The 19,227-nt window shown below is 38.2% G+C and overlaps 1 protein-coding gene across 10 annotated transcripts in view; it reads left to right on the plus strand.

The window, feature by feature from the left end:
- dgki (diacylglycerol kinase, iota) overlaps nt 1–19,227 on the plus strand; it is an 80,638-nt gene that overhangs the window by 34,815 nt on the left and 26,596 nt on the right. For 4 of the 10 annotated variants that reach the window (XR_010925850.1, XM_067582519.1, XM_067582525.1 and 1 more), the window contains exons 3-16: nt 4,129–4,224; nt 9,274–9,348; nt 10,306–10,362; nt 10,509–10,595; nt 10,694–10,762; nt 11,686–11,802; nt 12,301–12,375; nt 13,155–13,250; nt 13,765–13,847; nt 14,142–14,202; nt 14,297–14,410; nt 17,705–17,830; nt 18,156–18,234; nt 18,531–18,586. Coding sequence is in view for 9 of the 10 variants with exons in the window: in XM_067582519.1 (XP_067438620.1) it covers nt 4,129–4,224; nt 9,274–9,348; nt 10,306–10,362; nt 10,509–10,595; nt 10,694–10,762; nt 11,686–11,802; nt 12,301–12,375; nt 13,155–13,250; nt 13,765–13,847; nt 14,142–14,202; nt 14,297–14,410; nt 17,705–17,830; nt 18,156–18,234; nt 18,531–18,586 (1,191 nt within the window). In the remaining variant the exon portion in view is untranslated. The remainder of the gene's footprint in view (nt 1–4,128; nt 4,225–9,273; nt 9,349–10,305; nt 10,363–10,508; nt 10,596–10,693; nt 10,763–11,685; nt 11,803–12,300; nt 12,376–13,154; nt 13,251–13,764; nt 13,848–14,141; nt 14,203–14,296; nt 14,411–17,704; nt 17,831–18,155; nt 18,235–18,530; nt 18,587–19,227) is intronic. The other 6 variants (XM_067582523.1, XM_067582527.1, XM_067582524.1 and 3 more) reach the window with 4 other exon arrangements.

The raw sequence follows: 19,227 nt of genomic DNA on the forward strand, positions 1-19,227 counted from the left end.
TCCTTATTCTTTCCCTATGTCTATTTATAGCATGTAAGACTTGTTTTTTTATGGTTTATAATGATAGATAACGTTTGTGCTTAACTGTAAGAACTTAAATGCATGATAATGAGTAAGTATGATAACAATTCTTCATGCATATACACTCATGTAGGTACATTTACAACACACACAAACGCTGTTCTCCTTCTGTCTGGCTGAGTCACTGAATGACATTTGGATTTTCATGCCAACAGATTTGCCAGCAGACTGGTTTCAACATCCGTATGTTCATGCGGAAATGAAAAAGCAGCAATTTTCTTTTAGCTTCTCGAGCATTACTGCAGAATGTTTTTGGTAACTTGAGCGAAGAAAAAAGACCGTTTTATGCGTCAGCGCTTTATGGGATGTGACTTTATCGGGGTTTATCTTGCAGAATTTAATGGATTTCATCTTCTCTGTCGCACCTCGCAAAGCGAAAAGAGCCGTTTTAAAACACTTTCTGCTTTTGAAATGTAGCAAAGGCTACAGCTGAGCACCGGCGCTCAGGGAAATGACTGGATACTGCGGAAGGTAGATGTCATGAAACTGCTTCGAAAATTAGACAGACAGGGTCAAAAAGTGCAACAAAAAATTGTTGCATATCTTTATTTCCACTGAAATACATGTGGAATAAAAAATACATTTGCAAAACCAGTCTGCACCTCTAAGATGTGCAAAATTCATGTTTTTCCATTTCAGTTGTGGCACTCCAAGCCTGATATTTTATTCTCTTTTGTCATCTTGTAATGGCAACAATTAACATGACACATCATTTGAAAGCATGTGCAGTTTTGTAAAATGTCTATATTTACGTACATTTCAGCAGAAAAGGTTCAAATCAGAAGAATTCTTACACATTTTCTGTAATCGGTGACTGTTTCCTCACAAAATAATTCAACTTTTAACTATTTCAACCTGAAACAAGAATCAAACCAACTTCCTCCACATATGTAACAGGTAGGTTCTTTCACCTGAAGTGACCCGACTGTGCATTTTCCTCCAACGAGCTCATCATGTTTTGAAGATTATTTAAAAAAACTTAACTCTGCTGTATTGAGTGAACACAATATTTTGTAAATTGCATCACAATCTCTCAGAAAACTGACTGCCAATTCAGTCAGTTTGGTCTTCGGTCAATTTTTCTTCATTCTTCACCAGATTTTACAATGATAGTGTCTCTTTCTGAAGTTACTGCTGCTGCCAACTTTACCGTGTTTACAGTGGATTTAACAGAAGACAGTCATGCTTCCATCTTTATCTGATTCAACAATAAAAAAAAAGAACGACTGTGACAGAAGGAGGTTTTTGCTTTAGAATCATCAAAGTCGGAGCATTTTCAATCTGGAGCGCCCCAGGCTGAAAAAAACAAACAAACAAATAAAGCATTTTGGGCACAAAAAACAGCATCAAAAATGCTTCAAACTCATTGAAAAAAAAGAAACAAAAAGAAAGTTGCTGAAAATGCACCCTGTGTGTCTAAAACATTGGCAAAAACAAGGATGTCAGTGTGGGAGATTTAAAGTCTGAAGGTATTTTGGTTCTATATAACAGCTGTCAGCATTTGATACGGTCTATTATACTGTAAAATATGGCACCAAATAAATCAAATGCTTCACTAATGAATAGTAAATAAAACGTGCTGTATTATTAATGGGAAGGTGTAAGTAGACAAACTGTTGTCGGACCACATCTGAGACTCCCCTCAAGCTCTGTCTGCAGGGACACTTCCACCACGTCATCGCTGGCCTTTAGCTCTCTACACGACACACACACACACTCATATAAAATCAATGTACTTAATCACTCATTAATATACACTAAGGGTTGATTTCAATAAGGATTTATGAATGTTTTTTATGTGCCAATGAGTCAGATAGCACTTGTAGTTATTTACTGTAATAATAATAACTTTATTTATACTGCAGGGCTGCACCACATTTTTAGCTAAATGAATAGTAGCACAGCTAGAAATGTATTTTATCAATAAATGCGATTTCAATTCATTTCAAAATACTTTACTCATCCCTCAAGGGCTAATTTTAGGCAAGCGAGCTTGCAAACAAAGTACACGTTTACAGTTCACACACACAGGCAAGGACAGTCTAAAAATACAAATATGACAATGTCAGAAAGAGTTAAAATACACAAGGATTAATGGCAGCGGCCAACGATATCCAACACCATGAAGGCACATGTTATGTAAAAGAAGTGTCAAAAATGCAGGTGCATATATCAAACTTCCCTCCGTCTGTCTTACACACAGATAATCTACAACACATTCCTGATGGCTTTAGCTGTAAGTAGTCATAGAGGACGTGTGTGTGTGTGGGCTGGTTGATAATCTTATATGGTTTTTAGAGGACTTGTTTCGTGTTAAGCTGCGTGTTTGTGTTTTTAGTTCAGTCACTTTATTATCCCAGATGTGAAACTTGACTTGCAGTCAGGGGCACAAGATAAAACAAACACCACACGTATAAATACAAAAACAAAACGAAAAGTATTAAAAAAGTATACAAAACACAATACTTCAACAAGACAATCCCTAAAATACTAAATTACATGTGCAAATGAAGCAGGGTTATTGCACGGGGAACGACTGTTGCATTTGAAGCGGGTTACTCTAAATCTACGGCCCGAGAGAAGAGTTTCAAACTCAAAGTTTTGCCAATAATGTTAGAGCTGATGTTAACAACACCTCAGTTCTCGTCCTTTTTGACAAATGGATGTAAACAAGCAGATAAACGAAAAGGTTAAAATACTTTTGACTCAATAAAAGAGGAATAAAATATGTCGGTTTTCTCCGATCTACTCCAGAGTTTAGTTTACGTGGCCAGTACAGATGCTGTTGAGCATTTTTCACAATAACATCTGTCAAAATCTCAATCTGTTATTATACACACTTCCCAAGTGTTTGTAAGTCTGCACAATTTCCACACTTCAGTCCTGACTGACTGTTGGAAGATGTGAAGTGTTTTGGTGAGATCACCATTTCTTTAGTTTCTGATACATTTCAATCTAAAAAGGATCTATCGCACCAGTCCACAACACAGGATGTATTATAGGGAATTCTTATGTAGCACCACAAGATGTAGAGGAGGAGGAAATGGAAATGTGATAAAACTATACGGCTGATTTACTACAGTCGCTGAGGCAATTTTGGCCACGATTTAATGTCTGGAAGAGACGAGAGACAGAGAGAGAGAGATTAGGAAAAGATTAGACAGCTTTAGCTCTTCTTATCACAGTCCAGCTCAGTCGGGGCAGTTGGTTACCTCTCATCATGTCAGTCATAGCTGCACTATATGACAATCATCACATGATATTGGCACTGAATGCAGCCAGTCTGGAGATTTTGTAAATTGCACTTTGTAGGACCTTTTTGTTGAACACACACAACGAGGCTGAGAGTTTACAGCGACGTTTGTTGGTCCTGTCAGGCTATACTAAAGAGCAGTAGTGATTTAAGCTTAATGCTAATGTCTGCAAAAACATATTTTAATCCAATGTTTAAATGTTTTAACAAAAAGAATAACCTTTTATTTCGTTTTGTTGAGCTGACGGCATTATCTAACATATATTTCCTCACATATACTTACTATATTTATTTGATTCTTCAGTATTTCCAGTTCAGTAGCAGAGAAATTGGACTAAAATATGATCCATAGAGCATTAAAATGAACTCAACTGCATCTGTGTTCATTCATATGATCAGATAAGTTGAAAACATGATGATGCAGACAAATAATTTGCATTAAACCCCGTAAATCAACTCATAACTCACCGTTTTCAAGGTATACAATGAAGCTAGTGACACACACACTTATATATGCATATGGGCGTGTGTGCTGTGACGGTGCGTGTGTGCGCTTGAATTGGGAGCTTCAGTAGTGTTTTGATTAGCGCCTTAAATTAACATACGCTGTGAAATTACCCACCTACTCAACGGCGACAATTATGTGCTTGACACACTTCTTGACCGCTCTCACAGCGGAGTGTTTATGTGCATATGGTCGCGGTTTAATGCGACTGAAAATAATCAAGAGTGAGAGACGCACAAGGGTAATGTGAGTTATTATTATATCATCATTATTTCCCGTCTCCCTGCAGGAGAACGCGGTGAACGGGGATCACCTGTGGATGGAGACGAGTTGCTCGGGGGAGCTCTGTTATCTGGGAGAGGACACCTGCCTACTAAAGACCGCAGTGAGTAGTGTACACACTGACCACTTGTGTGTGTGTGTGTGTGTGTGTGTGATATCTTGTACTTATATCTTTTTGATTGCCTCATAGTAAAATAGCAATAAAGTTTTGGAAATCTTTTCTTCTAAGTATTTTATTCTCGTCAAGGTTTAAAAGACTCTGAGATCCCACAAGACTGTGAGACTCTCTAAATGAAATACTGACATTTCATTTTATTATTTTTGCTCTTGATAACAGCAGAAAAACGAATAACAGACGTGAAACAGGTGTGACAGTAAAGGTCAAAAATCCACAGGCTGATACAGTGAAATCACAAGTTAAAGATAAGAAAATCACACTTGAGTAAATCCCACCAAAAACTGCCAAAGTTCTACTTTTAATTCTCCTCCTCTGGTTTGGGAGTTTATTTTTAATTTGAGTAATGCTGTTTTTTCAGTTGTATTGTTATTTTTATGATGTGTACAGTGTGTGTATGAATTTATGCTTTTGATACAAGACGTTACGTGTGATATGGACTGTATCTGTGTGATTTTGATAGTTGGAAAAAAAAACATCTTTATGCTCTAAAATTAAGTAAAATTGATCTATTAATTGATTTATTACTAATAATTCCCAAACTTATGTACTGCTGAGTGATGAAAGGTGGTGATGACAGACTTGTTACCTCGTGTACAGATACTTTACATCTGTACTTCTCTGTAAATTGTTATTGGCGGAGTGACAGGAAATACTGAGAAATTGAAATTCAAAGTAAATACTGCCAGCAGATAAAAAACCAGTGTATAAAATAAATAAATAAATGGTGCTAAGAGTTAAAATATTAGATTGTATGAAGTATGGAGTATATACAGATGAAAGCAGTAGTACAAATAGTGCAGTGTGTTGCATATGTCAGGATATAGCTGGTCAATGTTGTTCTATAACGTTGTAATGAGAATTTATACTAACTTGTGTGAAAATGTCACTTAAAAGATTAATATTGTAGTGTCGGCAATCATATCTGTGCTTCACTGACTGGACTGCTGGTTTTTTAAGAGGTGATCCATATTTTCAAAGCAGGTCTTTGGTCGTTACGTCTCCTTAATGTAGCGGCAAAGTAGGTCCAAACCAATAAATCAATCTCTTTAAATGGCTTGTTTTGCAAAGCAGACATCACTTCAGTTGGAAAGAATTGATGACTTTAGCAGGTAATACTTAACGTCACCAGCTTTTAAAAGATTTGTGGAGCCACATGGTTGTCAACCAGGTGTAGCTGGTCTTTAAAAAAAAAACAACAACAAAAAGGTCAGACACCGGCCACAAACCAGGCGTTACATAGAGAGGATTAACTCCAGTAATGCAGCAGCAGTAAAACTGATCTTTTTCTACTGTTGTGAATTTGAGATGAACAGAAGGACTGGGAAGAAAAAGAACAGACTGAACTGTGATTTCTTAAAACATACTGCTGTGATTTCAGTGCCAGCGACTCATAAAGTTAGATATATTACAGGATGAAATGACTTTTTTTCACACATTTGTCGCTCAATATTTTAAAAAGTACAAAAATCAAATGCATAAAATGTGTTCCGCTCCGTCTTCCCCTTCATGATTCATGAGGTCAAACCAGCGAGAGAGTCGTATGCAGCGTCGGACAAAGCAGGTGGTCCGAGTGTTTTGGAAACAGATCCTTGTGTCCTTGTGTTCCGAAACATCTAGAAATGTGGCGTTATTTTAAACAGGATGCCTCACTCTCATTCAGATGAACCGTGTCCGCAGAGCAGCAGAAGAAATGACTTGGAAAGCAGACAAAAACGATTTCAAGTGGCATTAAACACAAGTATGCAGAGCTGCGGAAAAAGCATATTTAAATTACAGGTATTATAGACTCTCTATCTCTCTGTGCCCGCAGCTCTTACATGGAACAACAGCTCTTGGAACGGAGAGCTGAGAAATAACCTTTAATACTGACAGTAATACAGTTTAATGACACATTCATGTACTTTTCCAGTGATGGTGAGACATTACAGTGTCTACATAACATCATGGTGAGACGGCTACCACAGTCCTGCTGCTGCTGCTGCTGCTGCTGGAGCAAAAATAAATATGCTGTAATCTCTCTCAGTCTTGACTTTAATTAGATAAATATTCTATCAGTGTGTTTTGGTTACTTAAACGGACAACCTGACCTCAGTGGAATCTCGGATTGCTTTGACAGTCATGGATGACATGAATAAGCACATTCCTACCTGCGCTCGGCGAGATACGGCTGATTTCGTTTTAATCATCAAGGAAAAAACCTGGCAGTCTGAAGGATGCCGCAGAGACTTTGAATATTTAAAGTAACGTGAGATTCGTGCTGTTTATGCCATCCGTGTATAAATTCTCACGGTAGTTTGCAGGGAGACTCTTGAGGGACCGTCATGATGTGTAAGGCGAGGGTCACATGACGGACAGAGACAACTGAAGGTGTCTTGAAAATTAGAAAAACCTGACGATGATTGAGATAGAAATAAATGAATAGTAAATACTTGTAGAAAGCCAACCTCCCGAAAAAAAATGACATTATATTCTTCATGAGCAATAATGTAAACAACTTGCCTGATATCAGACAGAGCTGTGAACTCGTTACACTCCATTTCCATCTTCGATTCGATCAGCACTAAACTCTCTGGCTGATGATGATGTACTGCGAGCTGGGCTAGTCCTTGGTTTTGGCTTGTCTGTTTTCAACATGGCAGCTGAGTCACAAACTTTCTCATATTATCATATCACAGCTAAACAGTACACTAAAATATGTTTCTGAAAACATTTAAGGTGAGAAATATGCAATGCAGTAACAGAGTCTTCATATTTGATCAGCGTTGCCTAGTTTTACTCTCCTTGGTTCTGGTGCACAGCTTGACAACAGCGTTAGTCCCACCTGTAGCACTGTTTGGCTAATTGTTAGTTCCCCCCGCGGCGCTCATTGGATCCAGCCAAGAAAACGCTGTTTCATGTCATGACGCCCGACCAGAATCAGTCAACTCGATTCAAAGGTCTGGAAAGGATTTAAAGATCCCTTCAATTACTTTGCAATTTCTGTCAACAGTTCTGTTACTGCAGAATCTTTCTAGAGCTGCAATTAACGATTATTTGCACGGTCAATCAATCTGCCGTGTATTTTCTTGATTCATTGTTTCATCTATGTTAAAAATGTTTTAGAAATTGTGAAAAAACTGCTCAGTTATGTAAAGGTACAGTTCAAAACCTTCAGATATTCAATTCATGGTCATGTATGATGAAGAAAAACAGAAAATTGTTGAAAAGCTGGAACCAGAGAATGTTTTTTGCTTGAAAAATGTTTTTGCTTGTTTTTGTTTTTGCTAGTATGGATCTGTCACAAACAAAAGAAATATCAGATAATGAAGAGGGCACAGCTCAATGCCACTTTAGTAAAAGATAACTAACAGCATTTTCAATAATAAATTCCTACTAAAATGTATCAACTGAAACATTTTTCTTTATAAAAACACATAAAACAACATTGTCGAACCAACAGACAGTGCAGTCTATAAGCTAACTGCAGTAAACATGCTAGCAAATTAGCTCGCTAGCGGTCGTGCTAACTCAGCTACCCCGCTGTTCATGTGACCCTCGCTGTTGAGGCTGTAGTCTTCCCTTAAGAGTCTCCTGTAGTTCTCAGGACTGAGTAAAGAGGGTCACGAGGTGGAACAGGATGAACAGGACTGCTTCTTTCTGTGCGCAGTCAAACATCATTAGTTTATTGAATGCCTCTGCACCGTGTTCTCCCTCTGAGGCCGCATTAACTGTCAGCTCTACCTTCACAGTTATGCAATATAGAATAAGCAGTAGTCTCATCCTTTCAGTCGTTTTCTTAGAAAGTGTGTTTTTTTTTTTTTTTACCGGCTTGGTTTCATGAATTCCAACACTCTTGATGAAAGGAATTAATTCAGCTATTTAAGTGATAATGGTTGCATTAATCCCTTTCATCAACTGAGAGTTAAACTCTTTTAAAACCACGTCTGTAGGATTACGTAATCCTCAATATAAAAAAATGATGAAGATGATAGACGAGGTAGATTTCTACAGTATCAACTTGAAAAGTAACCACGCTGTAGCTACAAAAAAAAGCCAATTACTGGTAACCAAGTTCCTCCATTAACACACTCCTGCAATTTACTTTAATCATGTTGTCAAAAACATTTGCCTCTTAGTCAGAACATCTTGCATACGAGCATCTAGCTTTTCTTAATATGATGTATTGAATGAGGATGTTTACAACTGTTAACCAATCAGATGTGAGAGTGAAAGGCTTTTTTTTTTTGGGTGTTGTTGTTGTTATGATACATGAAGCAGCCATTAAGTGTTGCTGGCTGTGACAGTCGAGAGTGAACCCATTGACTGGAGTTGAGACCACTCCATTTATCTGCTGTCATAATATTATCCATAATGAGTAGTTTTTTCTGTAGTAAGTGCAAGGGCAGCAAACAGCACTTTCATCTTGAGTGTTTTTGCCTATTATTTTTTCATTTCCAGTCACGCTGTGTAATAAATGACTGAGGTTATCTCTGAGTCACCAATTTGACATTTTCACATCCCTCATTTAGAGGTTTAGTTTATATTAGCTGGGATAGTATTTTTGGCGTAATAGTTTAATAACTGACAAATAAAAGTGCATTTTTGAGCATGTTGCTTTCAGAAGCGCCAAGGATGTTAACCACCAGCTAATTTAATGTCAACATAATTCATTTTTTGTTATTTTGTGTGATGACTGGTGAAGAAAAATAACTGAAACTGAAATGTTAAAGTGTCCTTTTTTATGTCTGGAGTGTCATTGGACAGTTAATCTTGTTCATAAAAAAAAAAGCTTTTTAAACTGAACAGAAAGTGAAATGTTTGGGCACCTTGAGCACATTTCTGTGTGTGTATTTGCGTGTCTTTAATCTATGTTTAACAGGGTGTTTATATCATCGGTAAGCATTCTTGCACTGTTTGTGTTGTGTGTGTTTTTTTTGGGGTTTTTTTGTGCATCTCACCGCCCTCTGTGCTGTGTCTCTCTTGTCTCCTTTTAAGAAGTCGGCCCCCAGAAGGAAATGTGCAGCCTGTAAGATCGTCGTTCACACTAGCTGCATAGAGCAACTAGAAAAGGTATCGCTCACACCCGCTCACACCCACTCACACACACAAGCAGTTGTGAAAACATAATGGCCTTCTTTGAATTTTGACAGTTATTTGAGAAGACTGAGTTTCCTCTTCCATTCTTTGAACTACATTTAGACGTAAAAATGGGCGTAGGCGTGAGAACTGAAAGAGTCAATTCTACTCAACATCAGCGTTTGTGGCTCTCATGTTTGCTAACGTAGCGTAAACGTAGGCGAAAAGGTCTGTCATCTTTTCCAGGAAGTGTCAAAGCTGTTTTCATTTCACACCATCAGCGAATATAATTTTTTTTTTTAATCCTGTAGAAATAGTCATAATAATCTCCTGACATACAGCACTGATCAAAAACCAGCTCAGATTTAGCCTCTAGTAACGCAGCATCAACAGCAACACTTTTTTTGGCCAATCAAATGCTTGAAAACAATGTAAACTGCATAATCACAGTTTCTCTCTCGTTCATCAATACAAGGAAATGATTGCTGCTATTATGACTTGACAGACTTGTAAAAAAAATCCTTTCTCATAGTATTAAAACCCCCCTGTGTAGTATTGTGGCGTCAAACTGGATCTATTACTGGACTGGACTTCCTGGATTGTATTTCATTTTCTCTCTGGTCCCCGTGACAACACACCCACATAAACACAGACCTCTTGAATGTTTTTTGGACTAGTTTTGGTCATTAACGGCACAACATTTTGGTTGGAAAAATAAACAAAATAGATTTGCATGGACATTTTGGAGTGTGTTTCACATTTTTCAAAAGTTAGACACTTCCTCAATTATTTATTCCAACTTTTAAATATTAATATTGTTATATTACCTTATGGTACAAATATTTTATTATCTAAGCTGCCAGGATTCAATTTTTTTTGTGCCAAAAATCTGTTTAATCTGTTTAAATACATATATTATTCTCTCTCTTTTCTTTCTTTTTCTCTCTTCAGATCAACTTCAGATGCAAGCCAACTTTCAGAGAGGGGGGATCCCGGTGCCTCAGAGATGTACGTTAGTGTGTGTGTGTATGTGTGTGTGTGTGAGTAAATAAATGTGTAAATAACCATATACATCTGATAGAAAATAATTAGCATGTATCCTGTTTGCATTGTGTGTGTGAGAGACAGAGAAAAAAAAACATGATTATTTTCAGCGTCTCTCTCTCGGACAGCAGAACATACTGAGACATCACTGGGTTCACAGACGAAGACAGGAAGGGAAATGTAGACAGTGTGGAAAGGTAAGCACACACACACACATGCACACACACATAAATGTTGTTAACAGTTATTATTTTTCATACAGACTATATCAGTGTGTTCCTTTCTGTTCTCACAGAGTTTTCAACAGAAGTTCTTCCACAGTAAAGAAATCATCGCCATCAGTTGTTCCTGGTGTAAACAGGCTGTAAGTAACTCGGCCATTGCATTAATTCTCATAAAATATAGTAAAATCCTGCTGTCAAGAACATTAACCAGACATATACAATATAACTTTAAGTATGAAAGTTATTTAGAGGGTAATTCCGGTGTATTTCAACCTGACATTTCCCATAAATGTGGCTGTTGTAGCTCTCTATGTGCTCTCCAGCTGTAGCATGTCAATGTAGATCCTGATGAGGTTATCCATAACGGCTGCTACAGGCAGCTAGTTTCTGTGCTACATTTCATTCAGACTCAGAGTCAAACATTTTAAATGATTCATGTAAAAATGATGTTGGAGCCTCAACATCTTACCCTGATGTACTGTATGTCATTTTGCATGAGTCCATGTTTCCCCAAATCTCTATAATAGAACTGGTGAGTGTGAACGTTGAAATAAACTGGAATTATCCTTAAAACAAGTAAACAGTCAGGGTCTTATGTAATATAAAATACATTTCAGTTCCAAAAAGAGAAATCCCAAAGGGTCAAGTATGTTGATTTTTCTATTTCAGTACTGTCAATTTTTTTCCAAACCCACAAGGAAGTCACGTCTCATTTAACACACACACACACACCAGTGCGAGAGAGCAGACGAGTAGGAACAACACCTATTCTGTCACAAGAGGACTGAAAACGACACCGTAGCAATGCTCCAAACTTGATAATATATCTTATTCTGCTGCAGAAATATGTGTTAAAAAAAATCACCATTTCTTCCACTTTCAAAGCTCAGGAACTTTTTTAACACTCACACATTTGATCTTGTGGTTGGAAACTTCGATTTCTGGTCTGCTATCATGTGTATTTCTAGTTCTAGATCTGTTCAGTTATTAATGTCATGTAAATGTATAATTTGTACTGGATTAAATGATTAATAAGATAAATAATGAGACGTTTCTGTTGCAGTTCCACAACAAGGTGACGTGTTTCATGCTGCACCAGATTGAGGAGCCATGTTCACTGGGGGCCCACGCTGGAGTCATAGTACCTCCATCCTGGATCATCAAAGTCAGGAAACCACAGGTGTACACACACAAACACACACACACTCACTCTCCCAGCGGTCAGTGCACTTGGTTAATAAAGTTCAGCTGTCATTTTGTGACGGTAACGAGAACTGACTTTATTGGATCTAAATTTAAAACTCCAAAAAGAAGGCGTGTGTCAAAAACTGTGTGCGTGTTTGTGTGCGTGCGTGCGTGCGTGTGTGTGTGTGTGTGTAATTTTTGGCCGTGATGTGATATGAGCTGACACATGTCTGATCTGTCTGGGAGAACTCTGGGTCTCTGTCTCGTCGTTGCACACACGCACACGCATGCACACACACACGCACACACACACACATCCCTCAGTCACATCACATGCTTCATTGCACTTTTAATTACCACCACAAGGGACACAGTGACAGTGAACTAACCATTGGACTGTCTGGGTGTGTTTGTGTGTGTGTGTGTGTGTGTGTGTGTGTGTGTGTGTGTGTGTGTGTGTGTGTGTGTGTGTGTGTGTGTTTGTGTACCCTAGAGCTCACTTAAGAACTCTGCCAGAAGAAAAAAACGGACATCTTTCAAACGAAGGACAAGCAAGAAGGGAATGGATGTAAGTAACAATGTGAACCAGACAGAGAAAGTGGGAGACAGAGGATATTTAATATTCAGGCTTTTTAAGTGTTTATAATTATAATTTAGATTTTCCTTTCACACAATTTCAAAGTTGAACATAACTAGAATGTTTTCTATAACTCAACATGTACATAATACATGACGTCCCCAGCTGAAACTGAACATAAAGTGGGTTTTTTTAAATAAATTTGCATATATGTAAATAAATGATAAAAAATGTCATCGTCAAAAGCTAAATGAAACCAGATTAGAACTGGATGAGCTTTGCAAGTCTTTCTGTTCATCCATCTTGGCTGTTTAACAGCTGTCAGCCACCTATTTTTTAACATATATCACTATCAGTAAATACGTTTATTTAAAGTGTAGAATCACAGAGGTCTCAGTAGACTACAAATTACAGGTAAATAGATTGTAACACATGAAAACACTGAACAATAAAATAAAAATTCAAGACAGAACAAGAACAGAAACCAGTACAGGGTTTAATTATTTTTATCAGGAGTATGAAAAAAATCCTCGGTACGGTAGCCTGCATCCTGTGACCTGAGTGTACATGGAGGAATGTAGGGAATGAGAAGTTCTGCCAGGTAGGATGTTCTAGTCTAGTTTTTGTTAGTTTTTTGTAGATAATAAGGAGCAGCCTGATCAGTGGAGGATTGATCTATTGCATACGTGTTTCCGTATGTGCCTTTTAGCAGTGTTTTGGGGTGTTTTTGTCACGTTTTGCACATCTTACTCTGTCTTTTTCTTCCCTAGGAGTCCAAATGGCGTCCGTTCATGTTGAAGCCCCTCCCCTCTCCTCTCATGAAGCCCATCTTAGTTTTTGTTAATCCCAAGAGCGGGGGCAACCAGGTCAGCACACATTTTAATCTTTTGTTGTCACCCACTATTACAAGCTACAGTGGGAAGGGTCCTTTAATGTAATTTATACCAACTCGTTGCTATAATTTCAAAGGACTGTTGAGAGAAGAAAACACTGCGCTCCTGTTATTCATCCTGTTTTCTCTGTCTACTATTAATTTTAAAAGCAGTGAGACATACTAATCAACAACCTTTTCTACTGAACACCATCATACTTTACAAGAGATAATCTTGCATCATGGCATTATCAGATTTTAACAAATGAAAGTCTTTTATTAATTTACGCCTCCGCTGTGTGGATCTCCACAGGATGTTGTTGGATGATTTATTTGAAATAAGGTAAAAAAAAATCTTCTCGCTCAGCCTCCATCAGGCTGTTCAGGAGATATTACAATCTGCCAGTGACCAATGATGTCAGCTCAAACTGGACACCTTAAAATGTTTTATGGTTATTATCATAATCATAACATTAGGATGGATTCAGTTTATACTTCTCTTTCTGTAGGGTGCCAAGGTGTTACAGATGTTCATGTGGATCTTGAACCCGCGACAAGTCTTTGACCTGTCGCAGGGTGGGCTTCGAGAGGCGTAAGTATCTTCCACTAGGAACTGTAATAATTTCCTCCTCAAATCCTCATCATACATCACACTTATTATTATCACAGCGATCTGCTGGGTGAAAATTGCTTTCCTATATCTTCACACTTCAGATTTAGTCTCTCTTATTAAAATGCTCCGCTCACGGGTTGAGCAATTTTCATCAATCGCTGACCAATTACACCCACTCAACACCAATCAGCGCCACTTTCTTTCTTATGAAGAAGTCTCCTTTATTCTGTAACCGGGCCTCTCTCTGCTTTGTCCACTTTGCAAATTTGTCAGGTTGGAGTTGTACAGGAAAGTGCCAAATCTGAGGATCCTCGCTTGTGGAGGTGATGGGACGGTAAGGATCTATTTTATTCTATTTTATTCCTACGACATGTATTCTTTTCTAAATCTCTTCAGCTTATATGATCTGTGCATGTCTCTCTGTGTAGGTGGGGTGGATCCTGTCCACTCTAGATGAGCTACAGATGAACCCCCAGCCTCCTGTTGCCGTTCTTCCTCTGGGAACAGGAAATGACCTCGCCAGGACGCTCAACTGGGGTGGGGTGAGTTCCTAGCCTTGACTTCTGCCGCAGAGTTAACAGAGAGCCGCAGTACGTACTGTAGCAGTTTCTCCTCCCTGTATTTATTCATTCAAAAGTGTCTGTTTAATGACTTTGAGGTCAACTTGTTTTTCCATATCATGAATAAAATATGATAGATTAAACTTTAGGGTCGGTGCAGGAGGGAAATTATGGTCAGGTACTGCAAAGAAAGAAGAATATAGAAAATAGGGCTTATGTATAAACACAGCACTTATAACATACCTTAAAATGACAGTACATTTCTGTATATATAAATGATAACATTAGCAGGGTATCCACAAAAGCAGGAATAGTTATCTCCCAGACAAATATAAAACGATGAAGTGTTTGCATTATGCAAAATATCAGACAAATATTGATATGCAGTTAAAATAAATACATTATTTACATCTCCGACACCTCTGGGAGCTACAGAATAACTCACCCGCATTCCAGGAAGTCTACGAGAGCTCTCTTCCTGTGTATCTCATCCTCTAAACCCCCACATTTAACTATTGTCTGACTTCTGCAGAGCACAACACGTCAAGTAAAGATGTTGTTGTTGCTCCCATTGTAGAAATTATTGTATATGTCTATCTGTTCTGCATGTAATGGTATATAGTAGGACCACATTAGTTCAATACAATATCACTTCAGACTTCTAAAAGAGTACAAAATGATTCTTTTTACTTTAAATTAGATGTTTCAACAGTTCCTTTCATGCTTTTGCTTCCACGATGTTTTAGTATGTAGAACAAACTGATAATTTGCACCAAGTTTAGAAATTCATCAGTCAAATTTTGCAATTAAAGTTTAGTTACACATTTTGTGAACTTGATGAACACGATGAGACTTGTAGCGACACATTTTTCTTCAGGATTCAGTCAGAGGCTGCTGTAACTAGTATTTTCATTCACCGTTGCTTCACCTTGCGTCAGTGACAACAACCATAAACAAATGTCAGAGTCTTTTTTTTTTTTTTCAGTTTTCCACCGAGACCGAAGTGCTCAGAGTTACTGAAACTTAAAAAGATAAAATATAACGCGCTATCCCTCTTCATGTTGGCACTTTATACTCTTGCAGTTTGTTGCTAAAATAAGGTGAAGTGCTGAAGCATCAAGAATCTGCCCCTTGACACACACTCACACACACACACACACACACATAAATTGCATAACCACACTGCAACATAAAAGAAGACCTTTGCAAGCTCCCACATTCTTCCATTAGGCTTTTCTTTAGAGCAGATATGTGGGCTTGTAGCAGTGATAATACATCAAATATCTCTCAGACTGAGTCAAAGTCTGAGTCAAAAAAAACTAGCTTAAATAAAATATTTTTCCTTGTATTTCAAATTGAATCATAATTTTATGACATAATTAGGACATTTTTAATCACTGAAGATACATTATCTGCATCATCTTCTGAACTGGGTTAATTTAGTTTTCTAGGGACATTTAAATGTGTTTTTACAGGGTTTATATGATGCGTGGAGCCAAAACCATTTATGTTTCAAATTAGGTTCTTTATTTCTAAATCACTTTTTGCACAGATTGCATTTACACCTCCTGAGATCTGTTAAGATAATGTTATTATTTTACTGTCACTCATTGGTGGTGAACGATGGACCGAAGATACATAAATTACTTTTCATTCCAGGAATACAATGTTGAAATATTCCTGATACAGAGAGAGATACTGTAGATGCTTTGAACAAGTAGAGAGCTGAGTGAAAATGCGTATCTTCAATATGTGTAATTAGTAGTGTGTCCTTTTTGTCCTTTCTTTTGTTTGGTATTTCTGCCTGCAGGTTCTCTATCTACTTTGTCTCTGTTGTTTCCCTTTCCTTTCCTTTCCCTCACTTCTTTCCTCTTCTCTTACCATGACCTACCTTTTCTCTTCCCTATTCTCTTCCTTTGTCTCCCATTTCCTTTACTTTCCCCATTCCCTTACCTTTTTCATCTCTCACTGACACTCACTTGTGTTACTTACCGCTCCACCTGCCCGAGCTTCCCTCCTGCCCCGTCTCAGTGTGAGTGTAAATGTCCCTCTGACCTGCTGTGTGTCGGAGTGTGAGCTCTGCTGTGTTGTGTGTGTGTGTGTGTGTGTGTGTGTGAACACCTCAGAGGAGGCCCTGCTGATGAGCGCTACTATCATCAGATTGTTGTCTCCTCGTGTGTCCCTGTGTGTGTGTGTGTGTGTGTCACTCAGCGCGGTCCTTGGCGCTCTGATTTCCTGACCCTGTCCAGAGGGAGAAAGAAAATAAAAAGCAGAGAAAAAGAAGTGACAGAGGACAAAATGTGGGGGTGAAGACATGTATTGGCGTTAGGATAGGAAAAAGACAAGATAATGATAAAGAGAGAAGTGAGATGTTTGTGTGTTTGTGGCCTCCTCTCAGCTTTCTTTTCACTTAAAGTGGTTATTCGATGACCACTCACTGAAAGCCGATCATTACATGCTCTCGCTCTCGATCTCACTCTTTCTCTCCGTCGCTCTGTGCGTGTTGACCTCTTGTTAGCAAGTTGATATTGGGAGGAGAGACCTTGGCGGTACGACAGATAGAAAGAGCAAGTATCATACAGGTCATCATTTAGATAGAAAGATCCCTTCATCTTTCTTTCTTCCTACCATCTACCTCTCTCTGCTTTCCTGCTCTCTCCCTCTTTTTTCCTCCATTTCCTCTTTATTTATCTTTCTCCCTTTACTCCCTTTCCCTTTTTCTCCCCATCTAACCTTCACCCCGCCATCTTCTTTCCTAGAACGTGACTCTTATTTTGTATGTTTTTACATTAATTCCCAATAAGTGCTACAAAAATGATCACATACCTCCACGCATACTCTGTGATGTACAGTATATGAAATCATCTATTTGTAAAATACAGATTATTTTATAAATGTTAAATTCCACTGTCTTAATTGTTTAAAGTATTTGGCTGGTGTTTGTTTTATATTTTTCTTATTGTCAACAAATCTCATGTGCAGAGAGACTAACCCAGTATCCAAAGCCTGATATAGCTTATCACTGGTGTGTTTTTAATAGTTTTTGAACAATAACAGAGGTCTACGGCACAGAGGAATAAGATATATCAGGCTTTGGATACACAGTAAATAGATCACTTCATTGTTGGTTTGTCTCTGCACATGAGATTTGTTGACAATAATAAAAATGTAGAAAAGCCTTATCCTTCAACTAATGACTGCGTATATGTTATATAACGCAAATCCACTTCCTCTCTGTGTCTCTGTCTTCGCTTGTGTTCATTCCTCTCTGCGCAGGGTTACACAGATGAGCCCGTGTCCAAGGTCTTGTGTCATGTGGAGGACGGTTCGGTGGTGCAGCTGGACAGATGGAACCTCCTGGTAGAGAAAAGTGCCGTCCAACCAGAGGACGGCACGCAGAAGGTTAGAAGTCAGCTGTGAACTTTAATTGTGGGGGTGAGGGGGGGTGATGTGTCCAACAATGTGTTTTATAACTTTACACATAACTTATGTAACACACTTGTCCAAATATTCACAAAACAACATCAAATACAACTAACTTAATAGAATTTAACACAAACTAGGCATAAAATTGAAGCATAACACAGGATAAAAACACTGAAATTTGCATGTGAGTTGTCAGATTTCATGGATGTACGTTATGAAAGGGAACCAGGATGTGTGAAAATGTTATATATAATATTTCTACACACACACTCACTCTTAATATCTCCTCTCGTGCCCTCAGCTGCCTCTGAACGTGTTCAACAACTACTTCAGCCTGGGCTTCGACGCTCACGTCACCCTTGAGTTCCACGAGTCCAGAGGTCAGTGGAATCTATTTTAGTGTCTTTCCTCTACATTTCAACTCATATTAACTCTATTTATACTCCATTAGGTTCATCTCCTTCCACTTAATGCGCCGTCCTCCGCTGTTGTAAAAGAAAGATGAAGAGAATAAGATAAAATATTAAAAGGATACACACACGCGGCAGTCACGCATGCACAAATGAGTTTCTTGTTCCCTTCCTTTTACGCTGTTTTTTAATTCCCTTATCTTTGCAAGATATTTAATGTATTCTCCTTCTTTTTCTCCTCTGTCTCTCTCATTGTGTCCTTCCAGAGGCCAACCCAGAAAAGTTCAACAGTCGCTTCCGCAACAAGATGTTCTATGCAGGAGTGAGCGTCCCATTTGACTTATTGCACACACACACACACACACACTTTCAGCACACATACAGAGACTCGTGCAGCCAAAACGTCTCTCTTTTTCCTCTCTCTCACAGACGTACACACATGTAGAGTGTTTCACAAGAATGAAGGCGGAGAGGAAATCTGTATTGTGTGAAGGAGGGAAATTAGGGAAAAGACAGGAGAGAAGAAGAAGCTGTAATAATAGAAGAACTAATAACTGGAAGGAGGAAGAAGCAGAATGTCTGAGAGGTCTTTTAAAAAAGGCCATTTGGAAGATTTGATATCTTTCTACAATACAAAACCAAATCTATTTGCATTAAGTGGTGATTTTAAAGCAATAACAAAGAGTCATGTGATATACATCCTGTGTTCTTAACTAAAAATGCGGATGTCAGAGTTTTTAGTTAATTTTGACCTTATATTCAGCACTTTTATAGTATTTATTATAATTTTTAGTATAGTAGTAGTACAGAATGTTTGAAAAGCTTTAATTATTAATGTTTAAGTTCACTATTTTTCCAGCTTTCCAGCATCAGACTAGAAAATCTTTTCTTTTAGAACCTGTAGGTACAGATGTAGATGGGAGATGGAAGGAAGACATTATGGGTGGGCGTTAAAGAGGAAGC

Source organism: Thunnus thynnus, chromosome 23 (assembly GCF_963924715.1).
Source record: "Thunnus thynnus chromosome 23, fThuThy2.1, whole genome shotgun sequence".
NCBI classification, from domain to species: Eukaryota; Metazoa; Chordata; class Actinopteri; order Scombriformes; family Scombridae; genus Thunnus; species Thunnus thynnus.